This window comes from Plectrocnemia conspersa, unplaced genomic scaffold, assembly GCF_051122295.1.
Source record: "Plectrocnemia conspersa isolate PC_06_02 unplaced genomic scaffold, ASM5112229v1 ptg000014l, whole genome shotgun sequence".
In the NCBI taxonomy this organism is placed as follows: Eukaryota; Metazoa; Arthropoda; class Insecta; order Trichoptera; family Polycentropodidae; genus Plectrocnemia; species Plectrocnemia conspersa.
In genome coordinates this window covers 17,963,393-17,988,614 of record NW_028277178.1, presented here as the reverse complement: position 1 = coordinate 17,988,614, position 25,222 = coordinate 17,963,393, and the positions used below count along the sequence as shown (strand labels likewise).

General features: G+C 28.9%; 1 protein-coding gene across 1 annotated transcript in view; it reads left to right on the top strand.

The window, feature by feature from the left end:
- Positions 1-25,222, top strand: part of uif (sushi, von Willebrand factor type A, EGF and pentraxin domain-containing protein uif) — a 71,753-nt gene that overhangs the window by 5,149 nt on the left and 41,382 nt on the right. Inside the window, exons 2-3 of the mRNA XM_088203769.1 lie at positions 10,838-10,921; positions 12,153-12,177. Coding sequence (XP_088059895.1) covers positions 10,847-10,921; positions 12,153-12,177 — 100 coding nt within the window. The 5' untranslated portion in view covers positions 10,838-10,846. The remainder of the gene's footprint in view (positions 1-10,837; positions 10,922-12,152; positions 12,178-25,222) is intronic.

The following is a 25,222-nucleotide window of genomic DNA, read 5'->3' as shown; positions in this document are numbered from 1 at the left end:
TCGAAGAAAAATGTCTGTTAGTTGCTTTATCGCGTATTGATTTCTCATTGAAGAAAATCACGCCGTGGCGCCTATCTATAGATTGTCGATCGTTGAAAAGCTTCATTCATGAAAAAATATTTATAGATCGCCAACATAAAAAGGAAAATTAGTGCAGATACAAATTAAATTTCATTGAGGTTTTATCTAAGAGCGCCCTTCAAATCTAAATTCTATATCATTACAGATTATTTTACATAGCAATACAAACAGTTTTTTGTCAGAAATTTATTGTAGACATATCATTATATAATATTTTTGCAATATTGCGCTACTTTATATTTTTAATACTTCTGTATGATTTTTGAGAAAGTTCTTTTGACTTTCTCGACCGCCTCATTTATTATTATAATGGTGCTACTTATAATATAGGGATTTATATAAATAAAAACAATATATATTATGGGATGAAACATAAACGCGAGTTTCAAAACTTTGCACCTATTCATAAGACGAGATAAAAATAGGAAAGTAGATTTTACAATGAAAAATAAAATCATATGTAGAATATATTTTAAAACTTTTTAGAGCATTATATTTTTTTTGTGTAAAATTGTAATATATTTCACACTTTAAATTAATAAAAGGTTATCATAAGATACCATTTCAGTAAAATTAAATCCATTTAAATATTGGTAATCTCTTTATGACTTTTTGTCAAATGCAATTTCTGACAATATAGTGTTGCTTATTGACAATGTCGGTTATAATTAGGGATTCTGTGTCGAAACAACCCGGGAATTTATTCCCGAGAATTCAAAGATTTTTTGCTGTCTCGAGTCCCGGGAATTTAAAAATTAATAACCCGGGACTCGAGACTTTCCGAAGTGCAATTTTAGAAAAATATGTAAAGAGCGAATTTGATGTCGAGCTTAATTTATCTCTCGATATGAAGACAAGGTGGAATTCCTTATTACCCATAACCTCGAGATTTTGAAAGTTACGAAATTGCATTAGAAAATCATTAATTGATCTTGGCATCGGCCAAATTTGTAATGAATCGAACATTCACGTATTGGAAAATATTTGTGAAGTACTCACTCCTATAAAACTGGCAGTTGAAGCTCTAAGTCGTCGAGATGCCATTTTATTAACTTCCGAAATTATTGTTAATTTCCTTTTAAAAAAAATATTTGAAATCAACACAACTCTGTCGCACGAACCACCAAAATATTTCAACGACTAGAAATAAAAAAATTAACTTTAAAAAGGAGTTTCAGATATTAAATTCAACTATCAAGCGAACTCCGAATCTAGAGCTTTTATTCAAATCATTGCTTACAATTAAGCCAACATCTACAGAAAGCGAGAGAGTTTTTTCTACATCTGGAATATTTGCCACAAAAACCAGGAACAGGCTATGTGATTCATCATTAAACGCCTTGGTGTTTTTAAAAACATATTTTTCCTTACAAAAGTAAAGGTTTTAACTTAATATTGATATAAATATTTCGATTAAAAAAATTGTAATAAATTAAATTTAAATAAATATCGAATAAAGTGTTTTTAAATTGTTTCAATAAATTTTCACCTATCGTACCTATAACACAAATAATATAAGTTAATAATAATAAATTAATTAAAGTTAATAATAATAAGTTAATTAAAGTTATTAATAATAAGTTAATTTTTAACATAATTTTTTTCATGATTATACGAAAAATAATCAAAGTCTCGAGTCCCGGGAATTCCCGGGACTAAAAATTTTGGTCTCGAGTCCAGGGAATCGAAAAAACCCGAGACTTTAGAATCCCTAGTTATAATATGCATTAGTAAAATACATCTGGTTCAACATTTCGATACATTTATTTTGTGTTTATTTTAGTCGTATTTAACGGCATTTGACATATTACTGTTTTTCATAACAATAATTTTTATTTTTCTAGAAATTTCTATAAAATGTTTTATTGTTAAAAATTGAATGTATACGAGTGTTTTTAAATGGTTTTCAAAAGCTGCATAAGTAGTAAGAGAATGGACAGATATTTTTAATTATCACTCAGAAAACATTTTATGACCGACTCTAGGAAGTACGATTAGTAAACATTTTGTTTCGAATTCTTTGAACATTTATCGGTTAGCAACAAACAAGAATGCAAGGATTATTGACTTAAGAATGATTATATTATTCAGTCATTGGCATGAATTCGTTCGTCCGATAAATTAAACTAGAGACAATATTTTTATGTAAATGCTGATATGATCTATTCAAAATACAAGGAAAAATAAAATGTAACTGGTAATTAAATATGCATTAAATATTTTAGTCAAAATTAAAATAATATCTTATTGAAGAAGTTAAAGTAAATAAATAATGTAATAATTATGTTTTGATATAAATAATATGTACTTTGAAGCATACTAAATATTACATATGTTTTTCCATGTATAAATTTGGATTGATTTTTCATTTATTAATAAATGAAAAACATTACTTACAAGAGATTGTATATGTGTATTTCTCATACATATTCTAGAAGGTCTACCATTTAGTTGATAAAATAAATTTAGAATTACAATTAAAATAAAAATGCTAATAAAACAGAGAAATATATTTTATAAAAAAATATATGTATGTATGTATTTAATATTTCACACCTAATAAATTGTAGTTTTAATTTTGAAATGCTTGTTTTAGAGTTTTGGGTTAGTTCGGATTTTTCTGCTATTAAAATACCGTTGTATCTTTAACTCAAAAAATGTATTTTTAAAACTTATTTGAAACTTTATATGGTTCTTTGGTAAAACAGTATTTTACTGAGAATGTGATATATAATATATTAAAATATACTGAATATTATCTATTTTATTTAATATTTGTAAATTAGTGTTGAATATATTAATCCCACGCTGCTTGATTTTCGATTATTTTGAGTTAATACAAGAATACCTAAAATAAATCTTATGTTAAAATATGATTGTTGTTATGTTGACGGATTCTTTCTAATATTTTACGTATCCGGAAGTGCAATTTTACGCCATTCTATTTAGGTTCAATTATCGCGAACGCATACAAATGAGGCTTCCTAATTTGGCAAGCGGAAATTCAGCTAGGACGTTAACCCGTTAAGTAATGTAAACGTGTAAATGAAAACGTCGCGCGTTCAACGGGTTAACCCGTTTCGGCCGTCTTCAAATTAAGGGTAATACTCAACCGTTAACCGCGGGCAATCGAGTAAATTTTAACGGTCTGATTAGCAAATATTGTCATTGCCGCTGTCACACATATGCGACGCAACTGTAGTTTTTCGCAACTCCTAAATTTTCACCAATAGAAATTTGACAAATTTCCATTAACAATAACGTTAGAAAGTTCAACAATCGCACCTGAGTTTCTTGTTAGTAGTTCTTCAGGCTCGGTCGATTACTGGCGTTAACTCATCGAGCGAATAACCATAAGTGAGTCTGTTATCTGATCTTCATTATTACTAGAAAGTTTTATAGCGTCTCAATCAATTAACAAAATGCTTCTCATGTCAAATTATGATATGCATATTATTGTTTAATGGTGAGAATAGCAAAAAATCATGTGATCGTGCCACTTTTGAATATTCTGGCGTTTTTACGTGTCTCATATGGTGTGCTATTTACTATTATATTAAATTGTTTAGATAAATAATGATTAGATTCTAGGTCACGATCCAAGTACAGACTCCTTGTTGATTGTAACGGTATAGCTTCATACTAGGATAATAATTTTGTATACAGATACTGGTTTCGTGGGCGAGACGTGTTATTGGGTCAAATTTAACGACATTTTTGTTGCTGTACCTTTTTATGGGACAGTACTAAGAATATGTTTTTATGTGCCACAATATCGTTATTGACTTTAAATTTGTATCTTGCATTACTGTCCAGTTATTTTTCATCAAGTGGAAAAATGATGGGTCAATATGTCAAATATGTTTTAAGTCAATAACATAACTCGGTCAATTATAACATTCGCCAACTGTACATGGCAAATATTCATGCAAGGATTGTTAGCTAATTTAATATTTACATACAACTAGTGCTTTACTACTTAATTAGTTATGATGCTACTAATTTTTTGGGGATAATAATTTTATATAGTGTTTTTTGTGTAGCTTTTATTATATAGAATATTTTTATTTTATTACGTTTGTTCAAATTTTAGAATGTCTCATTGGCATTTATATTAGAACTAGACTTTATACGTATAATAATTAGTTAATTATTACTTTATTATTGGCACAATATAGCATTCATATTATACATATGGTAAAATAACTTATATTATTGTGAAAATCTTTCACATCAATGGCATATACTTCACACATTTTACAGAATAATTTTCACAACTTTTTTTTTAATTCGTAAATATTTTATGGGTGATTTGGAGATATTGTCAATACAATACAAGATTGTCAGTAAAATATAATTTTTTTACTATAACCGATTTTGGTATTTGTTTCATTGGTATGCAATAGTTACTATTTTGATTGTCATTAAAAACAGCCAATGAAATATAACACTAATTTTGATACATTAATAATTTTTTAATACAAAAAAAATACGATAAAAAAATTTTGAAAAAATATTTCTATTTTACTTAAAAAGTACATAATCTTAATCTTAGCAAACCAAAAGTATTCAAAATAATTGACGATTTATAAAATAAACATTCCTAATAGGAAAAATACAATTTTAAAATCAACGTGCAACTTTATGTTAAATTAACGTAGGAATAACATATAATATGTTCTTTGATATTTTGATAACTATAATTATAACTAATAAAAAAAATGAATTCCGACAAATCGAGAGGTTTTAACGAACAGAAAAGATCAACTTATTAGTAATGAGTATTTTTTTACCATTAAATTCAGTATGGACTGTAATAAAAATGTGATTAGCAAAATCAATTGAAAAATAAAACGTTGAATAGTGTTAAATAAGGATCATAATTTTTAATGTTCTAAACAATATTTGCTAGTAGTTATATATTTTAAACAGGCAATCAAAAATCACACAATTTAGTTAATGTCTCAAATTTATTAAAATATGCTGTTCATCTTTGTTCATGTTACGACTTCAATTATTATTTTGTTAAATATCATTTTATTAATTGAATAATTAACTACCCATATTTTTAATCGACGTTTGAACTATGACGTCAAAGCGCAAATACAGTAATTGTTCGTAACAAATATAAACGTAAAGTATTCGTGCTGGACCGCTCGTTGATGTCTTCCGCGTTTTCTATTTCTAGTAAAAGCTCGCAATGAAACGTGCAATGGGTCACGGTCATTCGACTTAATTTGTCTTCTGTTCATGCATAGCATGTAGCTGGTTTAGCTACGAATATTTAAATGAATAATTATACTACACGCTTGAATCTAAAATCGCTTACATTATATAATCACATTATAATATCTAAATATAAAAAAATATGGAAATTAATCGGAATTACCGGTCAAGGAGTTGATCACCCACAGATCACCCATAACCGGTCTTTTAGTGAAAAATATTTTTTCCGTTAAGTTAAATAATGTCATTCGATGGTCCTTTGCCACGTAACACATCGGAATTTACATAAATATATTTTTTTATTATTCAATTTCAAGATCCGCGTTGAGTTAAATGCGGAATCTAAAAATAAATTTGACACAATATTGCGAAATGCTTAGAATTATTTGTTAGCACTGCACATTATGTATTGTATTTTTATAATATAATACAGGCGATGATCGCGATTATGTTATGTATTAGTTCTCACGCATTGTCAACGCATTTTATTGAGATGGCATCAGACGGATTTTAAAATTAATACTCATATGTTACAAGGTGATGTTATGCGCGATAATTTTGCATGGTAGATGATTGAGCATTATGTGGAAAGGTTTTGACGGCCATTACGTCTGGTGGAGAGGCTAACGAATTATTTATAATGTCTGAGTTTTTATTTTTATTTATTAACTTGCCAAAGAGTGAAAGTTTATGAAATGGCTTCGCATGATATATGATTAAGGTTCATATTGTATGATTATGTGTTCAAATAATATTGATTATAAAATCGTTTAATGGTGTTTCATTAGGTATTTTTTTTATTATTATTTAAGCGTAATGAAACCTTCTAGATTTTATTGATTTTACTTTCTTTTACTTCGAGCGCTTTCAACATTAGTTTCTGTGCATATAAAATATTATTGGCTTTGAATTGTCATTTATTAATTTTGCAATTAAAAATATATTATAACTAAATATTTATATTTAACTAAAAAATAAATTGATTTTAATATTTTTATTATGTTATTTAAAATAGTAATATAAATAACTACTTGTTCTATATTTGTATAAAATAACTCAAGGTTAAAATGTGTTATTTTAATTTGATATAAAATGAGTTATAAATGTGTTATTTTAATTTGATATAAAATGAGTTATAAAATGTGTTATTTTAAATTAACAAACTTGAATATGTACATGTAAGTTATTTTATGTATATTCACATTTATATATTTTATTTTTGATAATATAAAGCGGTGGTTAATACCGTAAACTAAAATTTGGTGGTTAATACCGTAAATAAAAATTTCTTAAAAAATATAATAGTATTTTAAATGAATAAGATCTAACAATATTTTTTTTATAGTATATTTCTTCAGTTAAATATTTTTTAAAAGTGCTTATTATAGAAAAGACTCTTTAAAACTTGTTAAAACGTACTAAAATATTATATTTAAGAATACATAGAAATACATACTTTAAAATTAAATATATGTTACTCATTTTTCAGCTTAGTAAATTAAATAGTAATATAAATTAAGGAATAATTAAAAACTTTACCCAAATTATTCCCCGAATAATTCAACAGAACAAAACATTTTCAGTCGTATTACGTAATCTTAAAAATTTTAACACATTCTTGACATAAATAATATTTTAGTTTCAAATAAAAGTGCAATAGTACATATTATAGAACTATGTATTTTCATGTATTCTTAATACTATTAAATATTATTTAACTAAAAACATACATACATACATATCGTTAGATCTTCTTAATTGAACAGTCTATTTTATTTTTAAGAAATTGTTTCAATGCCTTTTCTTATCATTTAATAAATACATTTCAGTAGCTTAAGTAATAACTACAGCTTTATTATCAAAAATATAATATTTAAGTATAATAAATGTAAATATACATAAAATAGCAATACAATATTTTAATTTTTGATTTATAGCAAAAAAATGTTAATAATTAAAATACAATTCTTCTTATATTTAATCGAATATCAAATTATTTAAAATATAATAATAAATATTTAAATAAGGATATATAATTAATTTAGTTAGTAATTAAATTAAACACCATATTATTTATATTAAATGGGTAGTAATTATTTTTATATAAAATGCTATGTTTTGAAGTTATATTTTAATTAAATATTGACATAATATTAAACAGTATTTAATGATATGGTTCCGTGAAAGTGGAAATTAAATATGTTTATACAAAATTACATAAATAACATCGTAAATATGTTGTATGTCGTGCGGAATTTGGAGTGACGTTTGAGAAGAAATTGAGATTTGTTTTGCACATCGTCAAAGTTTGCGATAAGCTCGGTTTCGTTATGCGGAGCGCGTGTCTCTTCAATAATTTATTGGCGTTTCGCATTCTGTACGATACGCAACGCGTACATCGCACAGACGGCGGACAGATCCGCACGTGTATGCCCGGCTATAGCATCCTTGAATATGGAATCCGAGTGAAGCAAACCACTCCTTGTTGTTGGAAAGAACATCACTAAAAAAGGGAGTACGGGTCGTATCCGTATTTGTATCCTTGTACCTTTTTGATAGGAGCGTTGCCATACAATTCAATGCATTCTCGGCGTAGAGTTTACTAAATAAAGCACATTTTAAAGTTGCTAATGGGACGGTTTCGATAACTCGTCAATGCTTTTGGCTCGCGAGAGTCGCGATCGCGTCCCTTATTCTTAACCCATTGCGATCAGGACTTCAGCGCTCGAGAACGCTCATCTTACACGAACCATCCAGATTCTAAAGTAGCTCGCCAAACACAGTTTTCGGCGATAGATATTGAGAAATGTATGTATAATGGGTGATTGTCTATTTTAGATGTGCACCATAATATTTTATTAAAATGTTTATGTAAAAGCTATTATGGTGCATTGGGAAAGCTATCAAGTTATGATGATCAGAATCGTATTAAAAAAATGTATGTTTTAATAAAAAAATTGTAATTATTTTCAATCGAAGCTTTGCTGGCAATTTGTTAAGCTCAAAGCACAGTTATGATTTATTTATAATTATTAAGCAACCATATAATAATATGAGTAATTTTTATTAAGAAGTTACTGTCAATTCATTTTAATAAAATGTCGCTTTTTAAGTATCTATATTTAAATTTATAAATCTTTTTTTATAGTGAATTTACTAAGTACTAATTATAGCTACCTTACACATTTTTAAACACACGTTAATTTGTGTAGTTTTTAGTACAAATATTAATTAACATACATCACCAAAATGATTTCTTCAAAATATTTTTTCAGGAAAATAAGGGATTTTATAGTCGTGATTAGGGATTCCAATCCCGGGCCAAAATTTTGATCCCGGGATTTCGGTATTGCATTTAGTCGATCCCGGGATCCCGGGACCAGTCCCGGGATAATTTTCATGTTATTTTATCGATAAAAATAATTTAAAATGAATAATACAATATATTTTTACATCTGTTTTTTTATAACGTACAATGTATAAAGTACGTATAATTTTAGTCTTGGACTTAAAATAGAAAATAATATAATAAAAATAAAAAAGGGAAGGTTATATATTTATTTGAGAAGAAAAAAATGAACTTTTGACAATGAATGTACATAGGTATGTACATTCATAGACACAATTAATTGAAAACATTATTTTGAATAGAACTCACGAAGTTACATCAAAGCATCAAGTGTTTTATCATTTAGCCTTGATCTGATTTTGGTTCCTAAGCAGCCTGCTGCTGAAAAAGCACGTTCAGACTCACAGCCTCAAAGATTCACAGATGACATGTGCAGCTCGCGCAAGCTTGTACACGAAATATAACGATGTTGTCAATAATAATTCGATTGTGCTTGATAAATCAACCAATCCGAAAAATTCGGGATTATGTTTTATAATCCCGGGACTCATCGGGTATTGAAAATCGTTCGGGATCCCGGGATCCCGGGATCCCGGGATTCGGGATCCCGGGATTGGAATCCCTAGTCGTGATAGTATATTACTATTATTCATTATTGTTATTTAACATCTAAATATAATTATTTGGAATTGTTTTAAAATTAAAATTAAAATCATCCACACTTTATAATACATCTTAGTTAGCACATTAGTTTTGTAAGTTGTATTTATCTGACTTGACACAGCTTATTTACTACTGTTATCATTTGTGAATGAAACTATACATTTTTGTGGTAAAAACGACTATTTATTTAAAGTCAGTTTTGGATTTAAAATATATAAAAAAAATACAAGCTGTATCGTCAATACTATATGTATTGATATTTTTATAACAATCTACTCCTAACAATGCATTTAAAATTTCAGTGAAAATTTCAAACGAAGATTACATTTTTCCAAGTCGAAGATTAAATGAAAATAATAAGCAATGAATCAGTCATAGATTTTTAAAACATTTTCATATATGTCATGTGTTTGGGATCGAAGTTTATAAACAGTCACATGCTCACAAACAAAACATGGGAATTAGACGGAATTTTTCATGCGCGGCCAAAGACACGCACGCGGCGTTTACATCAGCGAAATTACAATTATGAAACTGTCGGTATGAGAAAATGGAATTATTGCAAGAAGTGCCACAATGGCGGCGCAACAGACACCAGAAGAGAAATTGATAAGCGGCTCGGTGTGCAAAAGTGGCACAACGCGATGGGAATTGGCGCGATTACGAACGTGCTCGATTCCGACAATTAAAAGACTACTCTAAATTTTTTTCTATTAATACGATTAGGTTTTACTATTATTAATTTTTTTTTTTAAGAATTTAAGTAATATTTGTCTTTATGTAATATTTTGCGGACTCTTTCGCAACTTTCTTGACGCCCGTTAAGAAGATCGAGCTTTGAGGTCGCTTAACGAGACGTTGCTCAATTTTTATTGTATTCTCGGAGAAGGTTGTCTTTTGATAAACGTTCGAGTGAATCGTCGACATTTATAAATATACAATAGAGAAGCTTAAATGTCGGTAAATGTATTAGGTATAAACAAATGGTATTAAAGATCAGTTAAATAATAGTTTAGTACTTAGCGCCACGCTTAAGCACCAGTTGTTGTTCCAAATAATATTTCCTGCGCTGTATTATCATATTTTATTATATTTATATTCGAATAAGTTTCGTTTTTATTATTTATATTTAATTATATTTATGGATACTCTTTGATATATTTGATGTAATTTAATGTTTAATTTGAGTTAAATTATAAACGTATCATTAAATTAAATATTTTTGTCAAAGGTGTGGCAATTTAAACATCTTCTTTAAGTAAACTATTAAATCAATATTGTGTTAGTTAAATCTAAATGGCTAGTCACTAGAATACCATTTATTCAAAACACTCGATAAATTTACACGCCTAGCGTTACATCACTTTCTAAAATGCCAAAATTTATGGCAGTGGAATGTCGTAATATTGTAATACGCCGATCGATTGTAAATTACATTTGACTCATCTCACACCCATAAATAAGCTCGTTAAATCTGTGATTTATTATTAATATATATATATATATTATTTGTTTCAGAATCGCAAGATGCTAATAAGGAATAAGGCGACCTTAGCGGTCGCCATCCTACTCCTAGGATTCATAGGCACTATACAAACACAGGTAAATATTTAAAAATCAATTATCATTAGCAAATATGTGCTTTGAAGGATTGCAAACGGTTGAAAGTTAAATATTTGTCTTTTCGATTGTGTATATTGTGTTATAACGTAATCTTGTATATCCGCTCACCTGCCGCTATATGTTTATTAGACCAAAACAAATCGCTATTGACTCACTTTGTTTAACTATTGTTTAATACGATTCGATTCGTTATCGATTTCTAAGAAAAGTTATTAGTTAAATAATATTTAAGATAAGTGGCGGAGAATTACGCATCGAATTTCACTTCAATGCAGTAAAGTGTTATTCAATGTATATGTTTAACGCCTTTATAATGCATTCGCTGTTATGCAGCTAACTGCAAAGTATCTGCCGTTACGCGGCTTACTTGTTCAAATGCAATTTCGTTGAACTGTGATTAATTATAGCGAACATCGATAAGTAATTGCAAATTGCAAATATGCCATTGTTGTTTTAACATACTAATCTATAAAGCAAATTAGGCACTAGATGCTCCATCAAAGCACGCCTTCTATGATACTATTTTATTTATAATATAAAGAGACATCACGCTGAGATTCTTCTATAACCACACGCGTTACACTATCTCTAATTTAGTGCTACAGAATTATTATCCACATGACCCCAGGCTACCGATCGTTTCGGTTCCGCCTTCATTTTCCATTGAATCGGATCAAAATCGAGTGATTCTATACATAATGAATGATACGTCTATAATATATTATTAATCAATTTGAGACCATATATTAAATAAAGTAAGCAGGTAGATGATATAATGTTGTATATCATAAAAGTGATTAATTGCCAGCGTGATTTAATAATCACATTTTGATATAAAGAGAATACGCACGTAGGTTCAGTTCAGATAATCGATTATTGCAACATTTGGTAGTTTCTCTTCGATGTTGAGAAATTTGAGTGCGATTCGTGAGCGATTTCTATAATATATAGTATAAGTTCATTCATGTAGTATTAATGTTATTTTTTTGCACAATTATGTGAATTAAATTGGGATAAAAAAAATCACAGAAAAAATGTTTCGACATTATGTACAATGTCAGAGAGCTTTTGATCGTTTACTTTTATTTTAACAAACGTGACAAATCACTGTGGCCTTCGAAGTGTTTCAAAATTTCAATGCAATCTATGTATTAAAAATCAGTAGCACTTTTAATGTTTTTTTATTATTAAATATAATTTTATTTTACAGGAGAATCTCTTCTCGTGTCCAAATGGTAAGTTTATTTTATAATATTTAATTATATGTTTAGTTATAAATAATAATATGATGAAGTGCAAGTGCTAAATTATTTAATCAGTATAATATGATATAGCCATACCATATAACTGTAATATTTATAGCAAATAATATTTAATATTCACAAACCCACATGTACTACTGTTTTTAGTAATTAAACTAAATGCCTACATTAGCGTTTTAGAACAAATGTTTGACCTCGATTTCTTTTAATATAACATCTTACGAACTCTAAAGTGACTTTGAATATTTGCAAATAGACATATTTTTTAAAAGCATATTATTGTTTGACTATATTTACTGGAAAACTTAGAATTAAAACTATTATATTTAATAGAAAAATGCGGTACTTATTAGGTACAAATAGTGTTTCCTATTTTTCGATGTTTTCTTTTTCTCAAAAAATGAAAAATCGTTCCTAAAAAATAAACGGGTATTTAAAATTATTTATCTGTACTCACACACTCATCTAGGAAAATATAAAAGATATTTTTTAATTTGCTATTCTTACAATCATAATACATATTAATGGCTTAAAGTGTAAATTTGCTAATTCCACTTTGGGTGAAAATGTTCTTTAATCGAAATACACATGCTAAAAAATCTCCAAAATTTCCAATGGTGCTTTTTTTTTCTTGATGTTTTTCACATTTCGAAAACCAGAAATTGAGCCAAATTTCTTAATAAATTTAGACACATATGTAATAGAGTATTTTATATATCATAGTACATACATACATATATAAAATATATTTATAGTTGGAAATATTAATTGCACGTTTAATTAAAGGTAACTTTCCATTACATGATATTTTTCCTTGTATTTGCAAAAAGATGACAGCATCTTAGCGTATGATTTATATAGCATTTACACAAAAACATTGAATCATGTTTCACTCAGTCAGCGAAGCAATCCTTGTCAATTCCTTATGTTGCTAATCGTTTTTCCTCGAGTCGGTCATAAAACTAACTCATAAAACATACTGCCAAACAATATTTTTAGAGCTAATTAAAAAACCTGTCCCTTTTCTCACTACCTGATTTAAATCCAGTAGATTTCAACTACTAATTCTTTTCAGAATTGTGGTTTTAAATTTCATATAAATGAAATTTTTATTAGGTGAATATTCGGAATAATCAATAACAGCCATTGAGAAAGTCTATAGCCATATAATAATAATTCGCTAATAGGAGTAATTTATAGAATTTCATCAATTACTAAGCGTTTTTTTTATTATTATTTAATGTGTCGGTTATTAGTTATTATAGCAAAAATAATACAATTGCGCTGTAGATAATGCGGTGCTTCATTGAAGAAACTCATGACTACCTGCGTTGTTGTAATACGCAAAAACTATATTTTGAGCTAGTCAGTTTTGGTGTTTTTAAAAATTAGGGATTTAAACGATAATTACAAATATTTGAAATTGAAGTAATGCTACTGAAATTTCGTTACAGTTTTATATTTTTTGAGACATACGACACAAAAATAAAATTATCCGTTTCTTCTCTATTACCAAAATAATCGGCCAAAGACCATTAAAAAAAATATAAGTAGCATTTTTTTATTTTTATATTTATTGCTTAGCAAAAATATAATTTTAACAATAATATATAAAGTGGGGTACTGACGTACCCCGCTTAGCTCAGGCTGGTTAATTAACGCATTATTTAAAACAAGGTTTTTCAAACTATTCTATTCTACATCTTATATAGTAAAAGCAATACTAAAAAATTGAGCTGTGGTTTAAATTTACATTTCTTTCAAAAAATCCTGGGAAATAATTCGTAAGAAGAAACGCATTATAAAGCAAACTTTTTAAGAAAAGTTTGCTTTATGATGCGTTCTGTTTTAGAGTATCTCTTATTATTTATATTTTTTTTTGCTATACTGCTTTATATATGTACATACAATTAGGTTTCAGGGCCATTTTTTTAAATGTGTTATTTTTAATTTTAACCCTTTGCGCTCGTAAGTCGACTATGTGTCGACATCGTATTTCAAGCGTTGTACTCGAACGTCGACAATATGTCGACAAAACTTTGAATGCATTTATTGGCTTTGTGTTCAAGCAAATTTTGAAAATTTAAATTTATTAATAGTAAAAAGACTTCTGTTAAACACATTTCAGTAATATTGAATTTTTAACTTATGCAAATAACTCAATAATCTTAAATTTACAAGTGTAAGTTTATTGTAAAATTTTTCATTGGAACATGGTCAAAGCGCGCGCTGTTAGGACGGCATCGCGCTAGACTTGACAGATTTAGGTTGTCAATTAATGCTTTAAAACTGATTTTTTCCTTCTAAGGGCATCTATATTTTTATGATATGGGATGAAACGGGATCATATGCTCTAATTGTGCATAATTATTACTTTATATTGTGTGTCTGTTATGAAATAAAAATATTTTTTTTAAGACGGAAAAAAGAGCGAGATGCCGTTATGCTAGCAGAGCTCGCTTACTCGCTCGCACTAGTAAAATGAGCGATTGACAACTATCGACCTGGGTACTCAACTCAAACGATAATATTAGTCTCGACACATTTAATATAATTTCGAGCTAGTAAATAGCTAAATTATGTAAAACAGAATTAGTAATCTGTGTTTTAATTATTTATAAATACATATATTGATTTTCTTTTAAAAATTATCCATTTAATTACGAATGACGATATAATATTGAATTTTTAAGGACGTGACGATGAATTCGATATTAACCGTGATATTATTACTGTGACAGTAATAGTATGCGTTTATGCTAAGACTATTTTTACCAATTTTAAATCTGGTACAAGTATTTAAAGTTTCAAGTTTTAGGATAATCTTTTAATGTAATAATTTTTTATGATCAATTTATTTATATTTTTAAGAACTGTTTTAATAAATTCAAAACTTAAAAATTCAAAAATAAAGCCACGAGGCCAAACTACGCTGGTTTGCTCTAGGTGTAAAAACGCCTGCCAATCCAAAACAGATCCCCACAAAAAAACAATGTAATATTTATCATTTCTGCCTCAAATGGGCAAATACATACGAAAAACTTGTATAATATTTGTCTAAATATAAAATTTGATCATTTTCACAAAATATAATAAAACTTTACCAGCCCCACCTATTTTTTTTATGTACGAAAAAATTGGGTGGGGCCTGGCCCCAATTGCATTTATATTATCACCACAGCTGATATTTTTGAGCGCCATTTCGAAATTTGTTAATATGTGGGGGCACCTATTCATGCCATATTTTTAAAAATATTATGGTTCAAATAATTGATTTACAGCCTTAAATTATACTAAAAAGCCATTTTATTAGGCTCAAATGCTTACGGCACCTTTAAATGTCTAATGAGTACCGGCGATTTTCTTGATGACACCTATAGAAGTCATCCGCGGTGAAAGGGTTAAAAGTCTTGTAAAACATATTTTTTTCAGTGAGTTTTAGGATTGTATTACACTTATATAAATTTATCCATATTTAACACTCTAAAGGTGGATGACTCAAATATGCGTCATTGAAAAACTATTGGTAAAAGTCGTTTATGCACAACATAATCAACACTTACACGTTTAATTGGATAAGATTTAAAACACAGTTTGTAAATTAGTGATATCTATTATATATTGTTAACTATAATTACAGCTTACAATCAATAGATGTCGCTTAGCAGTTAGGGCTTAATTTTAATAATAGCGCTTTCTTAATATTAAAATGTTTAGTTTGCTGCGGGACCTGAACCGATAGTCTCTAGGATATCAGTTCAACGCCTTAAGGACTACGACATTCCGGTTATACAAGACAATCTAAATATAAAGTTGTAAAATCGCCATGACGCGTTTTGAATGTCTCTCTGTAAAACATATAACTGAAGAATATAGACAAGGTTATTTTGCTCGTGTAACACCATAGACCAGGGGTCGGCAAACCTTTTTTGTGAAGGACCAGATTGTAAATATTTTAAGCTCAGCGGGCCAGGAAGCAAAATTAAAATGAGCTTTATCATTTCTCTCAAATATTCAAATGTATTGCAAAAGGCGTTACGTGGGCACTGAAGATGCTGTCAAATTTAAAGTGCATAACGTCACGGTGAAATACAAAGCAATAGGAGCACCTTATAAGGTGATACATAGCTAGCTCCTTAACTCGACGGTTGGCCGCTCTATTATAGCACATACTTTGATTTTTTTATATGTCAAATCTAACAATTACTTGCAGCCCGGATTAAAATAAGCAGAGGGCTGGATTTGGCCGTAATTTTCTGACCTCTGCCATAGACAGTGAATATATTAAAAAATATCTAATTTAATTTGGCCTTCTTTTTCGTATTTTAAATATTCCTATCCTAAGTGCATGTAAACGCAGGACAAATACCCCCTGGATAGATATATCTCCCATCAAAACTCCCCTGGACATTAACCCCCTGTACAAATAATCCCCTGTGCAAATAACCCCCTGACAAATAGCCCCCTGAAAATTAACCCCCCGTGTAAATAACCCCCCTGACGATTAACCCCCGCCACGTATAGAGATAAGTATTTTATATAAGTTGTTATTATTTATAATAAATGGTCATTATTTTAATTAAATAATGTTTTATACGAATAATCAGTATCAATACTACTAATTATTTCATTCAGCAAATTACAGAATTTTTAAAATATCAATAAAACTAACACATTTACGAAGAAAATATACGTATTGTTTATTTTGTACCGGTGACCGGTGCGAGCAAAATTGTTATAAAGAGTATTAAAAAAAAATAAAAAATATTATTAGGCTAGATACATATGTATGTATAATACAGCTAAACTTTGGTAATGGCGTCAGTATATGTTTTATTAAGTATAATAGAGCGTCACGAGACGTGTTAAGTAATATCTGTATTATCTTTATACGTGGCGGGGGTTAATTGTCAGGGGGATTATTTGCATGGTGGGTTAATTGTCAGGGGTTATTTGCACGGGGGGTCAATGTCCAGGGGGGTTTTAACGGGGGGTTGTTGTCCAAGGGGTATATTTCCAGGCGGTTAGTGTCCTAGAACCATATTTCCTAATCTAGATTCTCCTTTATATATGGACCTTCGCTTTACTTTATTTGGAATCTCATTATCGGCAACTTAGCGTCAAAAGTGTTAAATTTTGCTTTTAAAAATCATTGGTTATATCGTCAAAATGTATCCTTTTGCTTAAAACATATGTGCTGATGTGCATATTGTTTGTGTTTTATATATTGTAAGGTGCATAACAATTTTTCGTATTAAATGTGTTTTTAAACGTTATTATATGTTGATATATGTTTTATTTAACTAACAGTATATTTTTTTATTTTGTATAATACGTTTATTGTAATCTGATTTTCTAAAAAGTCTAAAACTTGTTAATGGGAATATATTAACTATTTACCAAGAAAAAACAACAATTAAAAAACTAAAAACTACGGTTTTACTAAGAAAAAAAACTACAAGTAAAAAACTTGTGCTCTTTGTAATTTTAATCTTGATTAAATTTTATTGTAGCCATTATTTTTTTGTATGAACGCAAATTGTTGATCGATGTTATGAGCGCTAAACGCTATAGAACGAGCGCGATGCGCAAGATAATAAGCGCATTGCGCAAGATAATAAACGATGGGTGCAAAAAAAATACAAACAGTCCAATATTTTAATTATTTAGAATTCATATGACATCTAGCTATTTACAAATTTCTTAATGGTTATAAACCCCTGCCGCTACATCACTCAGCTGTTTTTTTAAATAATTCATTTATTTGTTTTACCGCGCATTTGATTGCGATGGACGAAAAATCATCTAAAAACATCATTACATTTACCTTCCTATACTATGTATACCTAATACTATGTCATTTATTTTTTGTGAATAGTAAGTACAATTCTTCGTGAACACATTTTAATAAATTATTTTTTTCTAAGTTTCATGGTTAATGTTTTACAAATTATTTAAAAAAGTACAATAAAAAAAGTTATTTTCCGATTAAAGTATTTAAATTATAATATATTTTAAATATTTAATTAATTTTTTTTTAACTAAAATACTGACAAACTATCAATCTTTCGCTGTATTAATTTTAATTTGTAAAAAGATTAATCAAAACATGTTTTATTTCATTTTTACTTCCAAAAATTGAACATAAAAAAAGTCTCGAAATTAAATACGAGCTGGCGCTACCCCAACCAAAAAAAAAATACGAGTGCAAAGGGTTAATATAAATAAATAATATTGATTGTTGAGTTACGAGGTATATAAGAAAAGTAATGCTATAAATTTCATATATATTTGTAATGCATATTTTTAGAATGACTTATTTATGTATTATTTTTTCATTAAGGATGCTTGTTTATATTTTTTGATATTTTTCTTAAAGTTCATCGATCGTTAAGCGTTTCTTACAATTTTTTAGCTATTTTTTTAATAAGAACTGAACAATGAATGGCCTTCAATTTACTTAAAATTTTCATAAAAAAAATTAGGTAGTGATAAATTTAAGCAGCCGTTTCTTACTTACCAGAATAATTAGAAATTGACATAAGCATTATAAAGCAGTGACTTAAGTCCCTTAATTGCCCTCGTAATTTAAAAATTGCGGAAATCCCTCGTACTTTAGACATGACATTGAGACAGGTTCTGTGGATGGATATTATTAAAAATATCGATGGAAAGCGGTTAAATTGTGAAAATTTATAAACAGACAAATTGAGTTGTCTTAAGAACAATGGTATTCTGAAAACAAATTTAAATTAGTGTGTTAGCATAATGTGACCATTTGACATTGTGAATATATTTGTAGTTTTAAAATTGTCAACATATGATGTTTTTTTATGATATGTGTATATAGTAATCACTTCAATATCTCACAAGATCCAAATGTATGTCATCGACCGGTGACGTAATATCGAATCGATAATTTCGTGCAAAAATCGCACATACGTACATATTTTGCATATTGTATAAGTGATTCACTCACCGTCAACGTCCGTCCTCATTACACCAGACCGTTATGCGTTGTATATAGCCGGCGGATTTCTATTTACAATATACTTAAGGCTACTCGCTACAACCACACACAATATACTATATGCATACACAAACACACGTTCAAATTACGGTTATGAGATTTTCCCAACGTATCATTATGCAAGATTTGCTCTGATGCGATGCTGCGTATCGAGAAAACGGTCAACCCCTAATTGAGGGTTACAGATCGTGAAACACCAAATTATTTAGCACGCATGCATTGTTTTCTACATGTTGGATAATACTGTTTTAATTAGACAGTTGTTTAGTTACGCAACGAGAAAAATACTTTCTTTTAGTTGAACTCTTATCTGATCTTAATGCTTCAGGTGCTGTGCTTAATTATTTTCAAGTTGCTATTGTTCGATTAGATTAGCTCAAAAACTATCATAGTATTTCTATCAATGATTGATTTGCTCCAAAAAATGAAAGCTTGTCACGAATATGATCAGATAAACACCTGCTCGTTAATCAAACGATCTTGCAAAACGTGTATTTATTTATATAATTTAAAGAATAAATTTATGAGGGTAGGTCGTCTGTTAGCACAGTTTTGATTTCGACATAAAAAAAGTTAAGGCTTTGATCGTAACTCGTTTTTTTTATATGCTATTCTACGCTCGTCTACGGCCGTAGAAAACTTTCGAATTCCGCAATTATCTGATGAACAACACGTAGGAAATTGTACTGCTTATTGTGTATGTAATCTTTTTGGGAACCTGTTCTTTTTTTTCGTTTCTTTTGCCCATAGGGTATTGGTCGCAGACGTCGATATCGCGTTTGCGTAACACCGTTCTGCATCGTCGGTCTTCTCTTCTGTAACGGAACACGAGAAGAAACGCCGATTACCATTTTAATTTAATATTGACTAATCTCCAGACACGATAATCGATGACTACAAGAAAGTCAATGACTTCAATAAAGTAAAAAAATTACAATGACTGATTTTTATCAGAAATTTTTATCACAATTAGTATTTTTATATTAATGATTTCATCTTATTTTTACACTTAAAGTGTTATTGTGGCTTTGAAGATACACGGAAAATATTGTATATATGTCTTTTATATTTCACAATTCAATTGAAATTGCTTAAGAGTCAGTACTGTAGAATCTTGTCATTGACTAGAATAAAATTATTGTTATTATTTTACTACTAGTGATGAAGTAAAAAGCTTAAAAAAATAAACATGGGTTAGTAGTAATAGCTTTTTTTTGAACCCTGAGTGGATGGAAGGTAAAAAATGCGCGTACAGGAGAAACGCTGGACCACAGATCTGTTGCAAATTATCTTATAAATACTTGTTTTCGGCTAAGATATTATATCATATAATTACTATTTCTTAGTTCTAAGAAATGAAGGCAAATAATAGATATATTTTTGCTCCATATAATCATCCCAAATAGGCCTATTTATTTGACCTCACGTAATGATAAGGTTGGGTTTTGTTATCGCCATTTTAGACTGTGAGTAGAGCTTCTAAATATTTGTTCTTTTCAATTATTCGAAACACGAATACTTAAAAAAAGATTAGTTATAGAATCGGAAAATACAGCTTAATTAATGGATACACACAATTATGATAAAAATGATCAAGACTATGTATTTTAATTTAAAAAATAATATTAGCTCTAAAGCACACGATACGGATATACGTTAGATATACTACTGTTTATATTTTGAACAAATTTATAGAAATTAAAATCATTACTATATTTTTTATATTTATCAATCAATCGAACGTTTATCAGTATCGTGTGCTTTAGAGCTAATATTTAGGGCTTAAACCCAAACTTGACATCTTTTTCTCAATTATGAATAATGATGAAATGGATAACTCTCAAACTGACCGTGTTAACGCAAATATAGCATAGACGTAGAGCATTGAATGTTTCAAACTTTAAGCCTTGCTGCCGAAAAGTATGCTCAAAAAATATTTATATGCTAAAAAATCAATACCAGCCACTGTGAAATATGAGTAATTTCTGGAGTTCAACATCAACATCAATTACAATGTGTTTTTTATATTATTTAATTTGTTGACTATAACTTATTATAGTAATTAATTTAGCTTTTTATGTAAGCAATTGGACTGTAGATAATGTTGTGATACGCAAAGGCTTAAAACATAAAACAAAACTGTGTTTTTAGAAATTAGGAATTTTAAAATATTTCAATTGTAATAAATAATTGCACAAATATCTGAAATTAGAGTCTCTTATTGTAATGATACTGAAATACTACTATTGAATTTCCGTTGACAGCTTTATATTTTTGTGACAAACGACACTAAAATGAGATTTTCCGCTTCTTCTCTGATACTAAAATAATCCATTAAATACCATTACAATATATTAATAACATTTTTGATTTTTATATATAATTTTATTAATATATATAATGGGGTACTGACGTCCCCCGCTTCGTCGAGACTGTGCTAACTATTAGGTCAAGTTAAAACTATGTTTATTTAAAGCAAGTGTTTTAAAAATATTATTTTATACATCTTATGTACTAAAAATAGTTTATACAAATTTTGCAATATGATTTATCAACACTTAAATTAAACCATAATATAATAATATAATTGGCATAGATCGCATATATATTATATACATACGTATAACTTTGCAAAAGTCGTTATACCTATATACAATTATTGTATTGATATAAGAAATACGCAGAAACGCGTATAGCACATGAAGTTAGTTGTGAGTGAAGTAATAAATATTTTTTAATGGTTTTAAAAATTTTGTAGTGGATTTAGTATCAATATCTGCAAGCAGTTTAATTTACACGTTGACGATACTATTATTTAGTAACACTAAAGTAAATATGTTTCAATTAATTATAAAAAATAGTTAAAATCTAACGTTTTCTGTTAGATCGGAATTAGGGATTTTTATTTAATTATAATTTTGATAGATAATCACAGATTAGGGTTTCTTAGATTTTTCTAATCTCTCGGATGAATAATTGAAATAAAATCGAGCTATTTATGCATAGTGACATGAATTGATTTTGGTTATCGATTTACTTGAATATAGTCTGTTGTCTCACAATTTACTTGGTAGTTTTTGATTTTGTGTGCCCCGTTGTAATAAACTGGGCTAATGCCTGTCATATATTTTAGTTGTAAAAGTCTAAAAATTCGAAAATAATATGTCAAAAATCTAATTGCAATGGAAGATTTAAAATATAATAAATATTAAATCATACATGTTGCTTTTAATAGTATCTCATAACAATCGATTTTGTCGTTTAAACAAGATCGTTACGACAGTGTTTCTAATGCAAAAATGTCCATCAAAATGTATTACGCGTACATTTGTATTAATTTCGTGTTTAATTATTGCGACAGTGGTGGTAAATAATCAAAACGTAACAATTTCGCGATTGATTTTCGTTTCGACAGTGCCAACGGCGCCCGCAGGTGTACGCAGCTACAGAACATATCACTAGAAATTAGAATGTCAATTTGACTAATGTTGTAAAGTGTTAAGATCAGTATCACGTCGATTGTTGCCAAGGTCACATTTGCCGATGGAATGTTGACAACGTGCTCCTTTCGTTCGTGCTCTTGTTGTACTTTTGCGCGCGGAGTTATGTAGCCCGCGGATTGCATTCCTTCATGTACAACTTTTCGATAATTATGACCCATTTTGTTGGTATAATAATTCAATTTGGGAGTAACACCTGAGAAATAAGTTATATTGGCGTTATTTAAGATAGTAGACGGGGTGAATAAAAGGGGTGATTCAAGAAATTCAGAAATATAATCTGAAATCTATGTTGTCGTTTAAATATAGCTACAGTAAAAAAAGTGAGAAATAATAAGATTAATTATGGTTATTATGGAACTAGAAATTCCCCCACCACACAAAAAATATAATAAAATGAAAAACTAATTTTTTGGATATTTTTTATCAAAGTGATAATTATTTTAGCTTGACTTTGATGGAAATACTTTAAAAAAATAAATCAATACAGTATTTTTTATTGTTATCAGAAAAGTTAAAAACCAGCATTAGTCGATATTTAGCTATATTTGATGTTTATTTATTATTTTTATGGTATATTGAATGCGTCATAAATCTTTGAACTAAATGTGACACTTTTTGCTTAATGTCATTATTATTATAGAGCCAAAAACGTAGAAACCCTAGGTTTGAGAACATTTTTCACAACTGCAAAAAATGCCGTATGAGTTTTCGCGTTGTCGTGGTATAAGACCGCATCGTTTCCGTCAACTATTTTTTCCGAGTTTTGCGTTCAATCTCTTTAATTGCTAACAATAGGTGTTTAAACCAATGTCAAATTTTCATCACGCACATAACACTGTTTTTAGACTGTTTTGAGTTTGTTGCAAATTTGCTACATCAAAAAACAGATTTATGTACTAATAAAAATATTAGGTTTATTAAAAAAAATTATATTTATACTTTAATTTAAATTCGGTCTTACTGTAATCAACAACTAAATATTCGCGTAATATTTTTATATTATTTTTTGGAATGATTATAGCAGTGTTTTTTAATTGATTTTAATTAAAAAAAAATTTTAGGTGTTACTCCACACCAAGCAAGCGTAACTTATTATCGGTTTAATTAGTTGTCTATTTAAAAAATGTTTTTTTTTTGTTAAAAATCAGTTTCATAGCTCTATTAACATAAATTCTGCAATATGTTTAGTAAATTCAACCATAAATGCCTCCAGAAAACTACGCATGTGAAGGCTAAATAAAACCACTGCTCCTATGAACGATTGGCAATTTGTTACATATCCCATTTTCCCGCTGACCACGCCTCGAAGTAGTTGGGTTGTGTGGCCACAAGTCAGGCCATCGAGGCGAGTCGATAACTTAATTTTGCATAATACCGTTAATAAAGAACGGTTAGCTTCTCGCTCAGCTGGAGACATTGCCGATGCCCACGCAGTCAATGCGCGTTCCACTAATTCAATCGCATATTAAAATCGCTAAAAATTCATACGTGCGTGCATTGCATCGCAATTATCAAAAACATAGCCTAAATCAATTATCAAAAATAACCAATCAAAGGAAGTGTGCGTTTCGTGCCCTTCCTTGGCACTTCGTTCCGTTATGCGGTCACAAGTTTATCTATGTACTTTGCATACTAAGGCCGCGCATTGCGAGTTACGTGTGTTACTTAACGATTAGTCGAGGATGTTCGAAAAAGGAAGTGCAGTCAAGTTCAGGGCTGGTGCTCGTTAGCCTCCAAGATACACTAACGACCGAAAGAAAATTGGCTGGGAAAGTCACATTTTTTAATTTCGACAGTATTTGTTTAACTGTACACAAAACATTTTTTTCTGCGTTTCCGTTTAAATAATATTTTATGACCGCTTCACTCTAATGAACGTCTTCTTCACCGCTACGTTCTTATGCACGATAACAATTTTCGCCATGCTCTAATAGCTCTTGCACGCGAAAAAATACGTTATAAAACTTGCGTAATTGCCAATGACATAATTGACGATGTAAATAATAAAAGTGGCGTTCTTTTCGAATTAAAAAAACACGTGCGGCGATTCAGATCAATTTTTTACTCAGCATCAGAAGCTAGCTGCCATAATTGAAATATTTAAATTGGACCATATTACTTATTAATATGTTTTATGATTGTTGGTATGTTATTTTGTAATGACACATAATTGTTTTAGCTACCAATGAGATATCGAAAAATATGCTGTAATAAAACATTGTAAGCTTACATTATTTGAACTTCAATTTCCGTTTACGTAATAGGCGAGAGGTCACGATAACTTTGCTGTTTCGAAAAGTAGATCAAATTCAATAGAAAAAAAGCTATGAATAAAAGGTGAAATCGATTTTGGACTGCTGCTTTGTTCACTCTGAAAAAATGTAATTGCAACCAAATTATCTCAATTCTTAGAGACAAACTGGGATTAATAGTATACATTTATTTAAAATCGTAAATAATATATTATATTAGCAATAGGATATTA